This window comes from Scyliorhinus canicula, chromosome 8 (assembly GCF_902713615.1).
Source record: "Scyliorhinus canicula chromosome 8, sScyCan1.1, whole genome shotgun sequence".
NCBI classification, from domain to species: Eukaryota; Metazoa; Chordata; class Chondrichthyes; order Carcharhiniformes; family Scyliorhinidae; genus Scyliorhinus; species Scyliorhinus canicula.
In genome coordinates, this window is record NC_052153.1 from 65,971,281 (window position 1) to 65,990,350 (window position 19,070).

Below are 19,070 nucleotides of genomic sequence, written 5' to 3' on the forward strand. Positions count from 1 at the left end.
CTAAAGAGTTTCCACTCAATATTTGGGAAGTTGAAGTCACCCATGACTACTACCCTGTGACTTCTGCACCTTTCCAAAATCTGTTTCCCAATTTGTTCCTCCACATCTCTGCTGCTATTGGGGGGCCTATAGAAAACTCCCAACAAGGTGACTCCTCCTTTCCTATTTCTGACATCAACCCATACTACCTCAGTAGGCAGATCCTCCTCGAACTGCCTTTCTGCAGCTGTTACACTGGGCGGAATTCTCCAACCCCCTGCAGGGTTGAGGAATCGCCCGGGGCCGGCGTAAATCCTGCCCCCACCGTGGCCGGAATTCTCCGCCACCCGGGAATCAGCGGGAGCAGGAATCACGCCCCGTGCCCCCCGCGCCGATCGGCGGGCCCCCCGCAGCGATTCACCGGCCTGTGATGGGCCGAAGTCCCGCCACTGACAGGCCAATCCCACCGACGTGGTTTGAACCACCGCTGTGCCGGCGGGATTGGCGGCGCGGGGCGATCGGACCCCGGGGGGTGCCCCCACGGTGGCCTGGCCCCCAATCGGGGCCCACCGATCGGCGGGCGGGCCTGTGCCATGGGGGCACTCATTTTCTTCCGCCGCCGCCATGGCCTCCACCATGGTGGAGGCGGAAGAGACCCCTCCACCACGCATGCGCCGGTGGTGATGTCAGCGGCCGCTGACACTCCGGTGCATGCGCAGACTCACGCCGGCCGGCGAAGGCCTTTTGGCCAACCCTGACGCCGGCCGGCGTAGTGCCAAAGGTCGTTGGTGCCAGTCGGCGGAGCGGGAGCCACTCCGGCGTGGGCCTAGCCCCTAAAGTTGCGGAGAATTCTGCAGCTTTGGGGAGGCCCGGCGCCGGAGTGGTTGGCGCCACTCCGCTACATCGGGACCCCCCGCCCCGCCGGGTAGGGGAGAACTTCGGCCACTATCTCTAATTAACAATGCAACCCCCAACCTCTTTTATCACCCTCCCTAATTTTATTGAAACATCTATAACCAGGAACCTCCAATAACCATTTCTGTCCCTCTTCTATACAAGTTTCCGTGATGGCCACCACATCGTAGTCCCAAGTACCAATCCAGGCCTGAAGTTCACCCACCTTATTCCTGATGCTTCTTGCATTGAAGTATGCACACTTCAACCCATATCCATGCCTGCAAGTACTCTCCTTTGTCAGTGTTACCTTCCTCCTACCTCACTACATGATTTGATGTCCTGAACATCGGCTACCTTAGTTGCTGGACTACAAGTCCGGTTCCCATTCCCCTGCCAAATTAGTTTAAACCCTCCCGAAGAATACTAGAAAACCTCCCTTCCAGGATATTGGTGCCCCTCTGGTTCGGATGCAACCCATCCTGCTTGTGCAGGTCCCACCTTCCCCAGAATGCGCTCCAATTATCCAAATATCTGAAGCCTTCCCTCCTACACCATTCCTGCAGCCAAGTGTTCAACTGCACTCTCTCCCTATTCCTAGCCTCGCTATCACGTGGCACCGGCAACAAACCAGAGATGACAACTCTGTCTGTCCTGGCTTTTAACTTACAGCCTAACTCCCTAAACTCGTTTATTACATCCACACCCCTTTTTCTATCTACGTCGTTGATACCAATGTGCACCCACGACTTCTGGCCGCTCACCCTCCCCCTTAAGGATCCTAAAGCCACGATCCGAGACATCCCTGGCCCTGGCACTTGGGAGGCAACATACCTTCCGGGAGTCTCGCTCGCGACCACAGAATCTCCTATCTATTCCCCTACCCATTGAGTCTCCTATCACTATTGCTTTTCTATTCTCCACCCTTCCCTTCTGAACCCCAGAGCCAGACTCAGTGCCAGAGACCTGGCCGCTAGGGCCTTCCCCTAGTAGGTCATCCCCCTCAACAGTATCCAAAATTGTATACTTGTTTTGAAGGGGAACGGCCACGAGGGATCACTGCACTGTCTGCCCATTCATTTTCTTTCCCCTGACTGTAACCCAGATACTCTTGTCCTTCACCTTTGGTGTGGCTACATCCCTGTAACTCTTCTCTATTACTCCCTCTGCCTCCCAGATGCTTTCCTTTAATGTGAAAGGGGAGCCTGCTTGGTCTTCACGATCTCACTTGAATCAGGTTCAAAGGAGGAGAGAGCAATGCACACCAACTGGTGCAGATTTCAGCCAGTTCCTTTGTGCCTTCTTAATCTTTATGAAAATGGAAAATCCAATCTCGCACATGCAGGGAAATAGCAACAAGATGCTCGTTTTACTCAGCACTGGATACACCTGGGAGATGCAACACCGGAATGCTGACAGTCTCATGCTCTATTTTTGTGTCTTTAATGTGACATCACAGGTCAGCTAAAGCAGTGTAGTCTTGTAATTTGGAGTCATCTCTAAGTTAATACTGACTCTGGGGTCTCAAACACAAAAGCAATTTTTCACCCACCACTTCTCTGTCAAAACTCTCGTTTGCCAGTACTTCCCTGCACATAACACACATGGGCTTTGCATTGGTACAATTGACAAAACCATACCTCAGGAATCATCTTTATACTGCTTTGTTCACGAGTTAAGTTTCTTCTTTATAGGCTGTTACCCAGAGGCCCTGGAGCTTTATACAAAGGAAACACTAGCACTGCTCTGTCCTGCCCTGGACATTCTTAAGTATCTCTCTCCAGCAGATCATGTTGTGAGATCCTGTCAAATAGGTAAACTGCCTATTTGAGTCTTTGGCCGTCTCTTACTTTTCAGAAAACCATTAATCTTCACAGTTCACTTGCCTTGCCTGCAATCAGCTGGAAAATGAAAGCAAAACTGCTCTGTGATTTGGTGCCAAAAGCATGTACCTGGAGGATGCTGGAGATCAAGTGTGCGTGCAGGGCGAATGACCTGCTTTCCGCTGCCGTTTCTGGCCGGAAGACTCCACACAACCTCATTTATTTCCACTTAAAAGGCGGAAGAGGCAGCCATTCTTGATGTAAAAGCCGAGAGTGGCTGTTGGACGTTTTCCCCACGATCAGTACCATCAGGGGAATGGCGCGACCAATCGCTCCGTGACCGTCCCGACACCCGTGAGCGAGTCGCTACCCCTGTTTGAAAACCCCCGAATTAGACGGACAGCATTTCTGACTGGATAAGTGACTCTCTAAAGCAAAGGGATTTGTTTTATTGGGGAACTACAAAAGGAGGTGAATGTCCTACCTGGGCCACGGCACCGCTTCATCATTTCTCCCCGGGCTCCTGCATTTCCCAGAAGCACTTCTTCCAGACGTGCCTTAGTATGTTTGCTTTTTTGGAGGGCTTGTGTGCTGACTTTATCTGAACTTACTTTGCCCTGAAATGCAAAAAAAAACTAATGATAGGTTCCTTCTAAAACAATAGTTCAATGCTTAATTTCTCTCTGCACCAAGTGTTATAACATTTTCTAACATTTTTCTGAAGTTGGAAGTGAACTTACAGTACAAATAATGGATAGGTTATACTATACTGACATGTGGTAACTAACAGGCCAGCTGTTCCAAGTAATCAGAGGAATTGCAAATGCAATTTCACCATTTTTTATGCATGTGGATCTTATTGAGAGGAGAAACAAAATGGGGCTGAAAAATCCATTGATTGTCCACCAAATTTACACTTCTATATTTTCTGCAAGCAGGAGTTGGCATGATGATCGTAGTTTATTTGTAAGTGTTAGTATAGCGTACTAACACATCACAGTGTATGGAGGTGAAAAGGAAAAAAGACAGAAAATGTTGCAAATATTCAGCAGTAAAGGATCTCAATTAAAATATTAACTTGTCTTTTTTCGATTGAGATGCTGAGAGAACTGCTTGGTACCTCTGGACTTTTACATTTTTAAGAATAGTATATCCCAGTACATTGCCCCTTATTTTGATTTCTCATTTAAACACAGGTGTAATGTTAAATGTGTGACAGTATATTCTACAGTAGACAGCACTGCAGCCTGCATCCTTACCCGGTACTCAAAGCAGGAAACACAGAGATGCAGCAGATCTAAGAGCTTGTTAAGTTGGGTGACAGGGAGATCTGCTGCCCATTTTCTGATAAGAGTTTGATCAGCATTCTTCAGGATCCATAAAAAAGAAATCAGCAAATCCCGACTCGTATCAGCAGCCAGTGGAGTTGTCGGTTTGCTCGACTGCGGAGAAATAAAACAAAACATTCAATAATCATACAAAATCCTACCTTCAGAGTACTAAAGATAATAATAATAAGAAGAATCTTTATTGTCACAAGTAGGCTTACATTAACACTGCAATGAAGTTACTGTGAAAAGCCCCTAGTCACCACACTACAGCGCCTGTTCGGGTACACGGAGGGAGAATTCAGAATGTCCAAATTACCTAACAGCACGTCTTTCAGGACTTGTGGGATGAGTCTAGTGTGGACAACTTGGTTTACAGCGGTTGAATCTAGTATACAGAATTTGCTTTGCAATGTGAAAGGACAAAATTAAAACTACAAACATGGTAAGGGAGAAATTCTGATAGGTCCTCCTAGTTTCCTGAAATAAATCTGGAAAATCTGTAGAAACCCCAGGGAAATGGTGGAAATGCTATTTTTGTCCATTTAAGCTGGTTCTCCAGTGGGGGATTCGGGATTCCATCAATTTCTTGCCAGAGAATCCCCGCAAAGATTCCTGACACAGAACACTGAACTAAAACAGAAAATGCACAACAGTTTGATGAACACAGACTAATGTTTTGATTCTGTTACCCCCATCAAAATCATTGCTAATGAAGGGTTACCCCCGAACGATTAACTTACTTTTTAATTCTAGGGATGACTGACCTCTTAGATATTTCCATGCTTCTGAATATACTCCATTGACCCCTGTATTATTGTTGGAAGATAGCTAACACTTCAAGTATGAGTTATGACTACTGGATGTTATAAGATGGTTATGTTTTAAACTACCTGCTTTAATTTGAGGTAAAATTGAGTGATTTGGCAGATGTGGGCATCTGAACTCCTTCTGCCCAGATAAAAGCCCAAGCGATTTGGATGCCATGGGACCCAGTTCACCACTTATTTGAAGTCAAGTGCTAGATTTAACACCTGAACGAAAACAGAAAGGCAGTGGTTCTCGCTGTTTGAAGACTCAAAGGCTCTCAGAGGCAGAGACTGAAAGAGTTGGGAAAAGAGAACCCACAACAGACATTGCTGCGCCAAGCAGTAGGAAAGACTACTCTTGGGTTAAATATCCAGCAAAGGGTTGGTGAGGATGGGACCCGTGGTCAAGGAAAGGATTGTGAAAAGTGAGAGAACGCTGAATCACCAGGTGGAATCTTACAACATGAAATCCATTCAATTGTGCACAAAGGGCGCAGTGAAGGGTATTTTTATTAAAAAAAGGACACTGGAAGATTTAACTTGGCAAGGTAGGGAAATCTTGGATGGGCTCCAAGACTTGTGTAAAGTTGGTGCTGGACTCCTCAATACTCCTTGATAATGTGCACAGATTTTCTGGCAGGTTTGCCAATACACAAAACATTTAAGCTCTTCTGTACCCGACCTCTGATACCTCTGCAGCAGGACTTATGGCAGGCTGACACCACTGCCTTCCGAGAGTTTATCTGGAGGACTTCCTGGCCCCTCTTTCTCCTTTTCAGCTCCTCCACCAAGGCCTCTAGTGTCGCACCCCAGAATCTTGGGGGCATGCTCTCGCTCATGTTGTGCCGTTACTCAGTCATTTTTCATGTGACAGTGACTTGTAGAAGGGTTTTCCTTTCGAGCCACAATGCATCTTCCCGTTAAGAGCTGCAGGCTGACTTTAAGTCGTGCAATTACCTCTGGCTGCATGCCACGATGATGGGAGTGAGCAGGTTGCATGTAGTTGGCGTGCTGCCCATTTCACATTGATGTGCGTGGGGTAATCATGCATTGCTCAGTCCTGTTTCTAGAGTTGCCCAATTTCGACCCCTTTGCAATTTATGTACCTGGTTGAAATTATTTTATTTAAATTTAGAGCACCCAATTTTATATTTTTTCCAATTAAGGGGCAATTTAGTGTGACCAATCCACCTAACCTGCACATCTTTGGGTTGTGGAGATGAAATCCACGCAGACATGGAGAGAATGTGAAAACTCCACACGGACAGTGACCCAGGTCCTCAGAGCCGCAGTCCCAGTGCTAACCACTGCGCCACATGCCACCTACCTGGGTGATATTCTGATTTATTTATGATTAAAGACAGGGAAAATCATACAACAGCTGAAAAATTACTTTCTATATGACTGTAGTATGCCTCCTACATTGTCACACAACAAATTCCTTTTTTTTTAAATAATATTTTAATCAAAGCATTTTCTAATTATTTACAAAGCACAGATCACATGTAACCATCATCCATAAACCATAGTCCTACTAACACACAGCAAATTTCAATGTGGTTCTGTGATTTGCTGTTGAATAAAGCTGTATTCGGAATGGAGGCACCCCATGAATTTCCTACACCATCTCTGCACTCGGGCAGGATCAATAAGTTAGTGGCTGGTAAATTCCAGAAAGAGATGAGGTTTTAGAAACTCCTCTGCATGTACTTTTTATCACACTATTTAAAATGCATCAAATTCTCAAAAATGTTATTTTAATGCAGTCAATGAGTTCCCTAAAATTAGTGCACGGAGGAATGCAAATCTAATTGGGAGTGGTGAAGAGCCACAGTGCTCTGGTTTCCACTAAATTGATCTATAAATTAGATTGCAGGGCAGTAAAGCACAATAGAATGGTCAGGTGAAAGTTGTGCCATGGCCTTTCACATGATTTATTAATGAACTTAGCCATGTGACCATGAGAGTTTGCCACGGAGAGATGTTGCAATTCCATCAGGAAGATTTAAGAAAAAACATTGCATGGATAAGGGCATTGCTTGCAAGGCCAACATTTGTTCCACATCCCCATGAACTTGAGACGGTGCTGGCAAGCCACCTTCTTGAAGCATTGCAACCAATGTTGTGAAAGAACTCCCACAGAGGGTTAGGTAGGGTATTTCACTATATTGACCCACTGTTGATGAAGCAATAGTGATATATATCCAAGTTAGAATAGTGCATAACTTGGAGATGATGATGTTCCCATTCACCTGCTGCCCCTGTCCTGCTAGTTGATCGAGGTGGTGGGTTTGGGAGATGTTGCCAGAGGTTTAGACAGGTTGTTGCAATGCATCCTGTAGATAGTATACACTGTAGCAACGGTGCATCCATGGTTGAAGGACAGGATATCTACAGTGGGCAGCACGGTGGCGCAGTGGGTTAGCCCTGCTGCCTCACGGTGCCGAGGTCCCAGGTTCGATCCTGGCTCTGGGTCACTGTCCGTGGGAGTTTGCACATTCTCCCTGTGTATGCGTGAGTTTCGCCCCCACAACCCAAAGGTATGCAGACTAGGTGGATTGGCTACACTAAATTGCCCCTGAATTGGAAAAAATTATTTGGGTACTCTAAATTTATTAAAAAAAAAAGATATCTACAGTGATGGATGAGCTACTTATCTTGTAGGCTGCTTTGTTTTGAGTAGTATTGTGCATCTTGAGGGTTGTTGCAAATGTAGGCAATTAGAGTGTGTTTTATTGCACTTCTGATTTGCGACTTGTAGATGGTGAAAAAGCTACGAGGAGTCAAAATAGGAGTTACTTGCCATAAAATTCCCAATCTCTGACCTGTTCCAATAGACACAACATTCATGTGGCTGGTCAAGTTGAGTTTCTAGCCAATGATGATTCCCAGGATGTTCATGGTGGGAGATTCAACAATGATAATGTCATGTAATGCCAATGGGAGGTGGTTAAGATTCTCTCTTGTGGGAGATGGTCATTGGCCGACACGTGTGTTGTGCAAATGTTTCTTGCCACTTATCGGCCCATACCTGGATGTTGTCAATGGTTTCATTACCAGAGGAATGTGAATGGAACCAAACATTAGTGAATCATTTGTGAATAACCCCACTTGAATGAAGAGAGAGTCACTCAGCCAGAAGGTTCAGCAAATCATGAGCATGTTTTAAGAGATTGGCAGAGTCTTAGATAGAAGTTAGCTCTGGACCAAAAATGGTGCATTGCTTTGGAGGTGAAGGGCAGAACAGAGAAGAGAAAGATGAAGAGAAAAAAATAAGAAACACAATATCCTGACTGGATCAAAATCCTGGAACTCCCGAATGGCAATGAGGGTGTTCCTACAACACATGAACTGCAGCAGTTCAAGAAGGCAGCTTATTACCACCTTCTCGAGGGCAATTAGGGATGGGCAATCAAAAGTCTTTGCCTCTAGCAAGCGACATCCATGTCTCATGGAAGAATTAAAAAATATATAAAGTAATGGACATATAAACTGCCATATCATTTATTAAGTATTTGGAAAACTTATAAGATTCAACCAAGTAAAATCAAATTATGTGACTTTGCACACGAACAATTTAACAAATTAATCTGAAACACATTTTGGAACACAAAGATCACACAGTGCCATTTCACCCACCTTGCACCAAAATGTATCACAGAATCACTAAAATGTCATTGTGTTGCTTATCATTGTGATGAAAATAACATATTGCCATTGAACTATATTACCCTTCCCTACCTAGATTTTACAGGCCACTGTAGCTGCCAAAGTCTACGCCAACCAACCGTGCTACCCCCCCCCCCCCCATCCCCCCCCCCCCCCCCCCCCCCCCCCCCCCCCCCCCCCCCCCCACCCCCACATCCTCCCCACCGTCATGACTTTTCAGTCGGTGGGGCAACCACCAACGAATGGCACGGCTGCCCACATCAACTAAATAGCCAGTAATTGGACGCAGGTGGGACATCCGTCCCTCACAGACATGTTAGGGTGCAGGCTGCCAGTCAAAGCCAACAGTTTTCTAGAACTGGCAGCACCACTGGGAACAGCGGGGACTGCCAGTAGTGTGCTTGGGGCTTGTTTAGTGCCGGATCAGGCATTGGTCAGCGTTTGGAGGTCATGGGCGAGAGGGTTTGGGGACAGTGGTTTGAGAAGCTAGAGGTAGGAGAACCATGGGTGGGGGTGAACACATTTAGGGATAATCTGATGGTTCAGAAGCCTTGCCTGCCATCAGCTCAGTCAGTTTAAACCTGCTTAAGGTCCCACCTGATGCCACCTCTGCTGCTGGTAAAATTACATTGGGTGCAGACTCAGCACGTAGATTGCGGGCAGGCCACCCACTGGATATAATGTACCTCTTCCCCAAGTTCAAACCCCACTGAAAGGGGAGTGAGAAGTCTAGCCCAGCATATCTATGTCAGAATTTAAATTAAAACAAAGTCTTTCTGAGAGACTCTCAGCATACCAGTGATGAGAAGGCTATTGCAGAACTTCTCAGCATTGTGTTTACAGGATTTCCAGCAATGATCAAGGCAACATTATGATTGATGGTGCTGGTATCTGCCTCACCATCAGAAGTAGCTGGACGAGTCTTCCTGATCCGGGCATCTGAAAGAACAAACACAGATTGGGAGAAGTCCTGTGAAGGTGAAGTATAACCTGCAGATACTACAGTTGGCATTCAGTTCCCAAACTTAATCTACTGATTGACGATATTGGAAGTAAAATGATGCCATGGAAGTGTAAGCTGACAGAAATGATCTTTATTCGCAAGTTAACAATTCAATTCTACATACTGCATATGAAAATACAAACAAGGAGGAGTTGGCCTCTGACCTGAGGAAGGAGCTGCGCTCCGAAAGCTCGTGTTTGAATCAGACCTGTTGGACTTTAACCTGGTGTTGTAAGACTTCTTACTGTGCTATAATACAGAGCTGCTTTGTTGAAATGGTTTTGCAATATAACGTTGTTCGTTTGGTTACTGACCTTATTACCAATTGTTAACTGCATATGCATGGGTCACACTGGTTACCCAGCTTGTCTGGTAGGATCCTTTTCAAATTTTACAGGAAGGTCTGAGTAGGTTGGCAATATGGATAGCAGTTGAAGATGGGCTTTGATTTGACCCTGATTACCTTGGATATCCAGCAATGGCTGGCACCCACGTCAAGGGCAACACAAGAAAATTGTATTTAAAAATAGACTTGCATTTTCCTAGCAGCATTCATGGCCAAAGGGTGACTCAAATCCCAAAGTGCCGTGTGGACAATAAAGCATTCTGGATGCCAGTCAAGGGGGACATGGTGGCGTAGGGGTATTGCTCGTGGAATGGTAATCCAGAGATCCAGGCTGGTTTAGCTCAGATAGCTGGTTAGAGTTGGAGAACGACACCAGTGGCGCGGGTCAATTCCCTTACTGGCTGAGGTTATTCAAGAAGGCCCCGCCTTCTCAACCTTTCCCCTCACCTGAGTTGTGGTGATCCTCAGGTTAAACCACCACCAGTCAGCTCTTCCCCGCAAAGCAGAAAGCAGCCTATGGTCACCTGGAACTATGGCGACTTTATGTTACCTTTACAGAGACCCAGGGTAATGCTTTGGGGACCTGGGTTTGAATCCCGTCATGGCAGATGGTGAAATTTGAAATCAATAAAAAATGTGGAATTAAAAGTCTAATGATCGCCATGAAAGCATTGATAATTGTCGTAGAAGCCCCTCTGGTTCACTAATGTCCTTTAAGGAAATTGCTGTCTTTACTGGGTCTGGCCTACATGTGATTCCAGATCTCTCAAATACTCTTTGAAACTACTGAAAAGTAGCAAAGATGGTCATCAGTTTGCACACAGCAAGTCCCTGAAACAGTAATATAATAAAGACCAGATAGTCTGTTAATTGAGGGATAAATATTGACCAGATCACCCGGTCTTTCTTGCTGTTCTTTAAAATTGTGCCACTTACGTCCATCTGACAGAGCAGACAGGATTTAAGTTTACTGTCTCATCTAATGCTAACATCAGCAAAACCATACCTCAATATCAATCACTGCCTTTTGGAGAGAAATATTAAGGGGACATAGCTGGAGGGAAACAATGTAGAAGCATTTCCAGTTACAGATTCCTCTGTGTACCCTGTTCTCGATTTCCTTCGGCTCATCACAAGTGTTTTCTTTTGTTTACACTCAATCGCATTTTGGGTGGCACACCAGATTAAATTGGAGAACCGTAGGTACTGTAGATCATAGACAGGCGTACGATAAAGTAGTCCCACTTCCCCAGTCATTTCCCCGCTGGGAGCAAAATGTTCATAATTTCTTTCTGTGATAATTAATTATCTAGTAGTAATTGATAAGTGTTTTCATCGATATGCCTGATACCACGAGACTGTTACTCTAACAGATATGAACATTTGAAAAGCTTGTACCTGTGAAGTCGTAGAGCTGTGGCAGTACATCCAGAATAATCCCTATCAGAGGGAGATACAAGGCAGCAATTTTTGTTTTAATCTCTGGTTTTGAATAGCGAGAGTCCAGATCATGTGAACACAGTAGATTGAGTATTGCATTGACCGCCTTCTTTTGTACCCTTGCTATCCTGCAGGAGCAAGCAGATACCAGAAGATCAATCCTTTCTGTTCAAGTTGTTTCTGTAGCTAGCTGGCCTGCAAAGAACTAGGAAACATTTCCCTTCTTCGAGATTTGCTATTTTTTAAGTGTTAACTGAAAACATCATTTGGACTGGATAAACACTTGAGATGATATTAGATGTATTCAAATCTTTTGACAGTGGTACGCACAGAGAAGCTAACAGTGAACGAAAGGAGATATTCTGTAAAGTCTTACACAGAGGCAATTTTCCTCTTCAGTCCCAGAGTACTTGGCATCTCAATTACATGAAACTTACAATTTCATGAAAAGCTGCTGGCAGGTTTACATATTATGGATAATAATATTCCTTTCAACTAACTAGGTTTATTTTTTTTTAGGAAATATTTTATTAAGGCATTTATAATTTTAACACTTTTAAACAGAAAGATCCAACAAAGACAAAAAAACCCACAATAACATAGCCACCCCCCGCCGCCCTCAAACACAGACCCCAACCGACATGGTCCATATTAACACTCCGTCTCACGGTCCTCCCTTCATTGGTTTTCCTACCCGTATTCGTCACTTCCATGCCTATCCCCTTTCCCCCCCCGCCCCATTTCCCCGCTGACAGACTAATTTTCCTCAAAGAAGTCGATGAATGGCTGCAACTTCCGAGCGAACCCCTGTAACAAACCTCTTAAGGCAAACCTGAGAAACCCCGCCATGTCACTTACCCACACCCCCGACTTTGGGGGCTCCGGGTCCCTCCATCCCAGCAGAATCCGTCTCCGGGCCACCAGGGAAGCAAAGGCCAAAAATGTCAGCCTCTTTCGCCTCCCTGGGCTCCCGGATCTTCCGACACTCCGAATATCACCACCTCTGGACTTGGAGTCACCCTCCCTTGCAGGGGTTCAGATATGACGTCCGCAAATCCCTGCCAAAAGCCCCTTAACCTCGGACACACCAAGAGCATGTGCATATGATTCGCAGGGCTTCCCCCACACCAACCACACCCATCCTCCACCTCCTCAAAAAAACCTGCGCATCCGAGCCACAGTCATATGAGCCCTGTGGACCACCTTGAATTGGATCAGGCTGAGCCTGGCACATGATGAGGACGCGTTCACCCTTTGCAGGGCCTCCTCCCATAAACCAACCTGCAATTCCCCTCCCAACTCTTCTTCCCACTTCCTATTCACCTCCCCTATTGGAATCCTTCCCACTCCATCAGCTCCTCATATACTCTGAGACCTTACCCTCCCCAACGCCTGTTTTGACATCATCTTGTCCGAGAGACCCCTTTGTGGGAGACGCGGGAAGCTTGGGATCTGTCTCCGAACAAAATCCCGCACTTGCAGGTACCGGAAACCGTTGCCAAATGGCAACTCAAACTCCTCCCCTAGCTCCTCCAAGCTCGGGAAGTTCTCCTCAATGAAATGATCTCCAAATCTCTCGATCTCTGCCCGCTGCCACCTCCTAAAACCCCCATCCAGCCCCCCTGGAGCAAATTGATGGTTGTCACAGATCGATGCCAACATCAATGCCCCCTCCAGCCCCATTTGCTGCCTCCATTGTCCCCACGCCTTCAGCGCCGCCACTATCACTGGGCTTGTGCAGTGCCGAGCTGGCAAGAACGGCGGAGGTGCCATCAACAAAGCCCTCCGGCTCGTGCCCTTACAAGATGCCCCCGCTCCCACACCGACCCCTCCCCCACTATCCACCCTGACCTTCGATATATTAGCCGCCCAGTCATAATTGATAAAGTTCGGAAGAGCCAGACCCCCCTCCCCACGCCCCCGCTCAGGCAGGACATACTTCACCCGCGGGGCTTTCCCGGCTCAAATAAAACCCGAGATCGCCGCATTCATCTTCCTAAAAAAATGCCTTAGGGATGGAAATTGGGAGACATTGAAATACAAACAGCGATCTCAAGAGGACTGTCTTTTTCACAGTTTGTACCCTCCCTGCCAATGACAGCGGGAGCACGTCCCACCTTCGGAGGTCCCCTTTCATCTACTCTACTAGTATACCCAAATTCAAGTTATGAAGCTGACCCCAGTCCCGTGCCAATTGAATATCCAGGTACCCTCCCATCACCTTGAACGGCATCTCCCCAATCTCCTCTCCTGCCCCTTGCCTGGGTCACAAAAATCTCCCTTTTGCCCATATTCAATTTATAACCTGAGAACCGGTCAAATTCCTCCAATTCCTCCCAACAGGTCTGTTATATAAAGGAGCAAATCGTCCGCATAGAGTGTGTTCCACACCCCCCTCAAACTATCCCCTGCCAAAATTTCGACGCTTGCAACGCCCTTGCCAAAGGCTCTATGGCCAGGGAAAACAGTAGTGGGGAGAGTGGACACCCCTGCCTCGTCCCCCAACACAAGCTAAAATATTCCGATTAATCCTTACATTTGCCACCGTTGCCTGATAAAGCAACCCGCACCTATTCCACAAATCCCTGCCCGAACCCAAACCGTCCCAGGCCCTCCCACAACTAACCATGGGCGAAATTCTCTGCAGGCCGTCGTAACACCGATTTCCGGCGAGCAAAATTGGCGTAGATGACTCCGGCGTGGGGGCCTTCTTTTAGGCGGCGATTCTCCGTTCCCGGAGGGGCCAGCAGCTGACTGACGCGATATGCGTCAGTTTCACCAGCTGCGGAAGTGGTGAGACCCGGCGTTTTTGGGGGGGGGGGGGGGGGGGAGGAGGAGAGAGACAACAGCCCGGCATTTTGGGGGGGGGGGAGGAGGAGAGAGACAGCCCGGCGTTTGGGGGGGGGGGGAGAGGAGGAGAGAGACAGACCGGCATTTTTGGGGGGGGGGGGGGAGGAGGAGAGAGACAGACCGGCATTTTGGGGGGGGGGGGGAGGAGGAGGAGAGAGACAGCCCGGCGTTTGGGGGGGGGGGGGAGGAGGAGAGAGACAGACCGGCATTTTGGGGGGGGGGGGGGGGGAGGAGAGAGACAGACCCGGTATTTGGGGGGGGGAGGAGAGAGACAGACCCGGCATTTGGGGGGGAGAGAGAGAGACAGACCGGCATTGGGGGAGGAGGAGGAGAGAGACAGACCGGCATTTGGGGGGGGGGAGGAGGAGGAGAGAGACAGCCCGGCATTTTGGGGGGGGAGGAGGAGGAGAGAGACAGACCCGGCATTTCGGGGGGGGGGGGGGGGGGAGGAGAGAGACAGACCCGGCATTTGGGGGGGGGGGGGGAGGAGAGAGACAGACCGGCATTTCGGGGGGGGGGGGAGGAGGAGGAGAGAGACAGACCGGCATTTGGGGGGGGGGAGGAGGAGGAGAGAGACAGACCGGCATTTGGGGGGGGGGGGGGGGAGGAGGAGAGAGACAGACCCGGCATTTGGGGGGGGGAGGAGAGAGACAGACCCGGCATTTGGGGGGGGGGGGGGAGGAGAGAGACAGACCCGGCATTTGGGGGGGGGGGGGGGGGGGGGGAGAGAGAGAGAGACAGACCGGCATTTGGTGGGGGGGGAGGAGGAGAGAGACAGACCCGGCATTTGGGGGGGGGGGGGGGGGGGGGAGAGAGAGACAGACCGGCATTTGGGGGGGGGGGGAGGAGACAGAGACAGAGAAAAAATGGGGGGTTTGCGGCGTTGAGTTGAGAGAGGGGGGGCGGCGTTGGAGGGGGGGCGGCGTTGGAGGGGGGTAGGGGTGGTGAAGGTGGTAGGGGTGGTGAAGGGGGTAGGGTGGTGAGGGGGGTTGGGGTAGGGGCAGCGGCGTGCAGAGGAGGGGGGTGACGGATGCCCGGGGCCAACGCACCATCGCCCCCCCTCTGCACGCAGCTGCCCCTACCCCAACCCCCCCCCCTCCCCTCACCACCCCTACCCCCCTTCACCACCCCTACCCCCCTCCAACGCCGCACCCCCCCCCCCCCCACTAACGCCGCACCCCCCCCCACTAACGGATGAAGGAAGGGGGGGAGGAGGAAGGAAGGGGGAGGAGGAAGGAGGGGGGGGAGGAAGGAAGGGGGGAGGAGGAAGGAAGGGGGGAGGAGGCAGGAAGGGGGGAGGAGGAGAGAGGGGGGTGTGGGTACCGGCCTTCAGAGGGAGGGGGGGTGTGGGTACCGGCCTTCAGAGGGAGGGGGACGGGGTGTGGGTACCGGCATTGAGGGGGGGGGACCCGGCGTTGAGGGGGGGGGGGGGACCGGCGTTGAGAGGGGGGGTTGCGGCGTTGCGAGAGATGGGGGGGCGGCGTTGGAGGGAGGTAGGGGTGGTGAGGGGGGGTGGTTGGGGTAGGGGGCAGCGGCGTACAGAGGGGGGGGGCGACGGTGCGTTGGCCCCGGCCATCCGTCGCCCCCCCTCTCTGCACGCCGCCTGCCCCCAAACCCCCCCCCATGCCGCAACCCCCCCCCGATCCCGCAACCCCCCCCGATGCCGAACCCCCCCCCCGATTGCCGCAACACCCCCCCGATGCCGCAAACCCCCCCGATGCCGCAACCCCCCCGATGCCGCAACCCCTCCGATGCCGCAACCCCTCCGATGCCGCAACCCCTCCGATGCCGCAACCCCCCCGATGCCGCAACCCCCCCCGATGCTGCAACCCCCCCGATGCCGCAACCCCCCCCCGATGCTGCAACCCCCCCCCGATGCCGCAACCCCCCCCCCATGCCGCAACCCCCCCCGATGCCGCAACCCCCCCCGATGCCGCAACCCCCCCGATGCCGCAACCCCCCCCATGCCGCAACCCCCCCATGCCGCAACCCCCCCGATGCCGCAACCCCCCCCCCGATGCCGCAACCCCCCCCCCCTCGATGCCGCAACCCCCCCCCCCGACACTGAATGGCGTCAACCATCATCAATGCCGCTGCCGGCCGATTCTCCAACCCTGCGTGGGGTCGGAGAATTTCGCCCCCATATTTCTAAACATGTTGGGCACAAGCAATCCAGTGACCAGCCAGGAAGGGAATTATGGGACTGATGTCATTAATAGTTGCTGGTATTTGAAGATATCTAAGTCTGATTTGGTGAGGACCAGCAGCTCTTTTCAGGCTTATATTGGATTTTTCTGTCTAAATATAGTTTATAATAAATGTAAAAAACAACAAGATGTATCTGCATTCATGATGGTTTCTACTTTGTCGGGCCCTTGCGTCAGCATTATCTCTTATAGCTGTACCAAAGGCATTTCCACTGATTGTAAATATATTCCACGCAACAATGGAATATTTTTTTCATTTAGAGCACCCAATTAATTTTTTCCAATTAAGGGGCCAATCCACCTACCCTGCACATCTTTGGGTTGTGGGGGCGAAAACCACACAAACATGGGGAGAATGTGCAAACTCCACACGGACAGTGACCCAGAGCCGGGATCGAACCTCGGACCTCAGCGCTGTGAGGCAGCAGTGCTAACCATTGCACCACCGTGCTACCCAAGAGAAAAAGAGTTAACGTTTCAAGTCCAATATGTCTCTCCAGAACTGCATTCCAACATACATTCAGCTGACATTTTGCTTTCAAAACTGCAATTCTGTGACTTTAACACTTGTCACTTCATGGGTGGGATTCTCCCCTACCCGGCGGGACGGGGAGTCCCAGCGTAGCGGAGTGGCGCCAACCACTCCGGCGTCGGGCCTCCCCAAAGGTGCGGAATTCTCCGCACCTTTAGGGGGCCAAGCCCTCACATTGAGGGGCTAGGCCCGCGCCGGAGTGGTTGACGCCACGCCGACTGGCGCCAAAACCGGCAAGAACGGCCTTTGATGCCCACCGCTCGGCGCCGGCCAAAAGGCCTTCGCCGGTTCGCACATGCGCTGGTGCGTCAGCTGCCGCTGATGTCACCACCAACGCATGCGCGCTGGGGGATTCTCTTCTGCCTCCGCCATGGCGGAGGCCGTGGCGGTGGCGGAAAAAAGAGAGTGCCCCCACGGCACTGGCCCGCCCGCCGATTGGTGGGCCCCGATCGCGGGCCTGGCCACCGTGGGGGCACCCCCCTAGGTCCGATCGCCCCACCCCCCCAAGACCCTGGGGGCCAGCTCGCGCCGCCTATCCCGCCGCCACCAGAGGTGGTTCAAACCACGGCGGCAGGAGAGACCTCCCAGCGGCGGGACTTCGGCCCATGGCGGGCTGGAGAATCGCCGCAGGGGGCTCGCCGATCGGCGGGGCGTGATTCTGCAGGGGGTCGGAGAATTTCGCCCCATGTTTCTGGACAGCAATCCTTAGAATAAACTCATCAATACTCTTCTTAGTAATTTCACCCAACAGGCAAACAGAGGTGTACCTTAAATTGGATCAACCCCATTTTCCTGCCCTATCCCCATATCCCCTTGATATATTTTCGATACAGAAATCTATCATTCTCTGCCTTGAATACGTTTAATCATTAAGCCTCCACAGTCCTCCGCAGAAGAGAATTCCAAAGATTCACTACATTCTAAGTGAAGAAATTCCTTCTTATCTCAATCCGAAATGGCTTAGCCATTCTGAGACGGTGTCCCCTGTCGAGCCCCATAAGAAGTTTGCATGCTTCAATGAGATCACCTCTTATTCCTCTAAACTCTGGAGAATATGGGTCCAGTTATTTTTTATTTTTTTTAATTTAGAGTACCCAATTCATTTTTTCCAATTAAGGTGCAATTTAGCGTGGCCAATCCACCTACCTTGTACATCTTTGGATTGTGGGGGCGAAACCCACGCAAACACGGGGAGAATGTGGGTCCAGTTATTATCAATCTTTTCTCATTGACCAATTCCGCCATCCCAGGATCATTCTGGTGAACCTCCGTTGCACTCCCTCTATTGCATGTATATCCTGCTTTAGATAAGCAGGCTAAAACTGTACACAATACTCCAGGTACTGTCTCTCCAAGGATTTATACAATTGCAGCAAAACCTCTTCACTCTTGTATTCAAATCCTCTTACAATAAAGACCAACATAATCATTTACTTTCCTAATTGCTTGCTGCATGTTAGCTTTCAGTGACCTATGAACCAGGACAACCAGATGTCAGACTGGGTCTATGAAATCCAGAAGTACTTTTTGCTCTCATAATTTTTCTGTCTCCTTCCCCCAACAATATATTAGTTTTGAATTCTGCTTTCTTTAGTCTCCCTTTGTCACTCGCTTCTTTACCTGCACCCAGGTCTTTGTCAATGTCAATCTTCTATTGATCATTAGGAAGGGTGCTGAACTGTCAAGGTGGCTCCCTCCGTTCCTCTCCTCTGCTGTTGAGAAGCACCTAACTTCTCATTTCTACCACAATCGAGGATTTGCGATTGGAATAAACTGGAGTTATACAATTCCGTGGCACATTTCTGGAGCGCCAATAAATTCTACCCATCACCCTCATGGGCATCATGCAAGTCTGTTCCATAGAACTCGTTTGTTTCACTGAAATGCAACAATTCCTGCGAAAAAATGAAAAACTAAGCTTAAAAGCCGTACCCTTCCACTTCCGCCTCCAGGGCTGCTGCAAGCTCAGCGAAGAGAAGCCCAGTCAGGTAGTGCTGCTGACGGTAATCAGTGGAAAGCTCAAACATGTTGGCAATTCTTTGGTCTTGAACACTTGAAGAGGAGCTAGAATTCTGTTCAATAAAAATGAAATGATCAAAATCAAAAATATTAACATACAAAGTGAGAAAAACAATCTCAAGTAAAATAAAAGTTACATTTTTTCCCTCGCCTGAAGAAAATCCAACCAAT

General features: G+C 49.5%; 1 protein-coding gene across 2 annotated transcripts in view; it reads right to left on the bottom strand.

Moving 5' to 3' along the window:
* Positions 1–19,070, bottom strand: part of dock8 (dedicator of cytokinesis 8) — a 368,411-nt gene that overhangs the window by 58,836 nt on the left and 290,505 nt on the right. For both annotated transcript variants that reach the window (XM_038804697.1, XM_038804698.1), the window contains 5 exons: positions 18,813–18,952; positions 11,250–11,419; positions 9,299–9,441; positions 3,956–4,138; positions 3,181–3,313 (listed from right to left, as the gene is read on the bottom strand). In XM_038804697.1, coding sequence (XP_038660625.1) covers positions 3,181–3,313; positions 3,956–4,138; positions 9,299–9,441; positions 11,250–11,419; positions 18,813–18,952 — 769 coding nt within the window. The remainder of the gene's footprint in view (positions 1–3,180; positions 3,314–3,955; positions 4,139–9,298; positions 9,442–11,249; positions 11,420–18,812; positions 18,953–19,070) is intronic.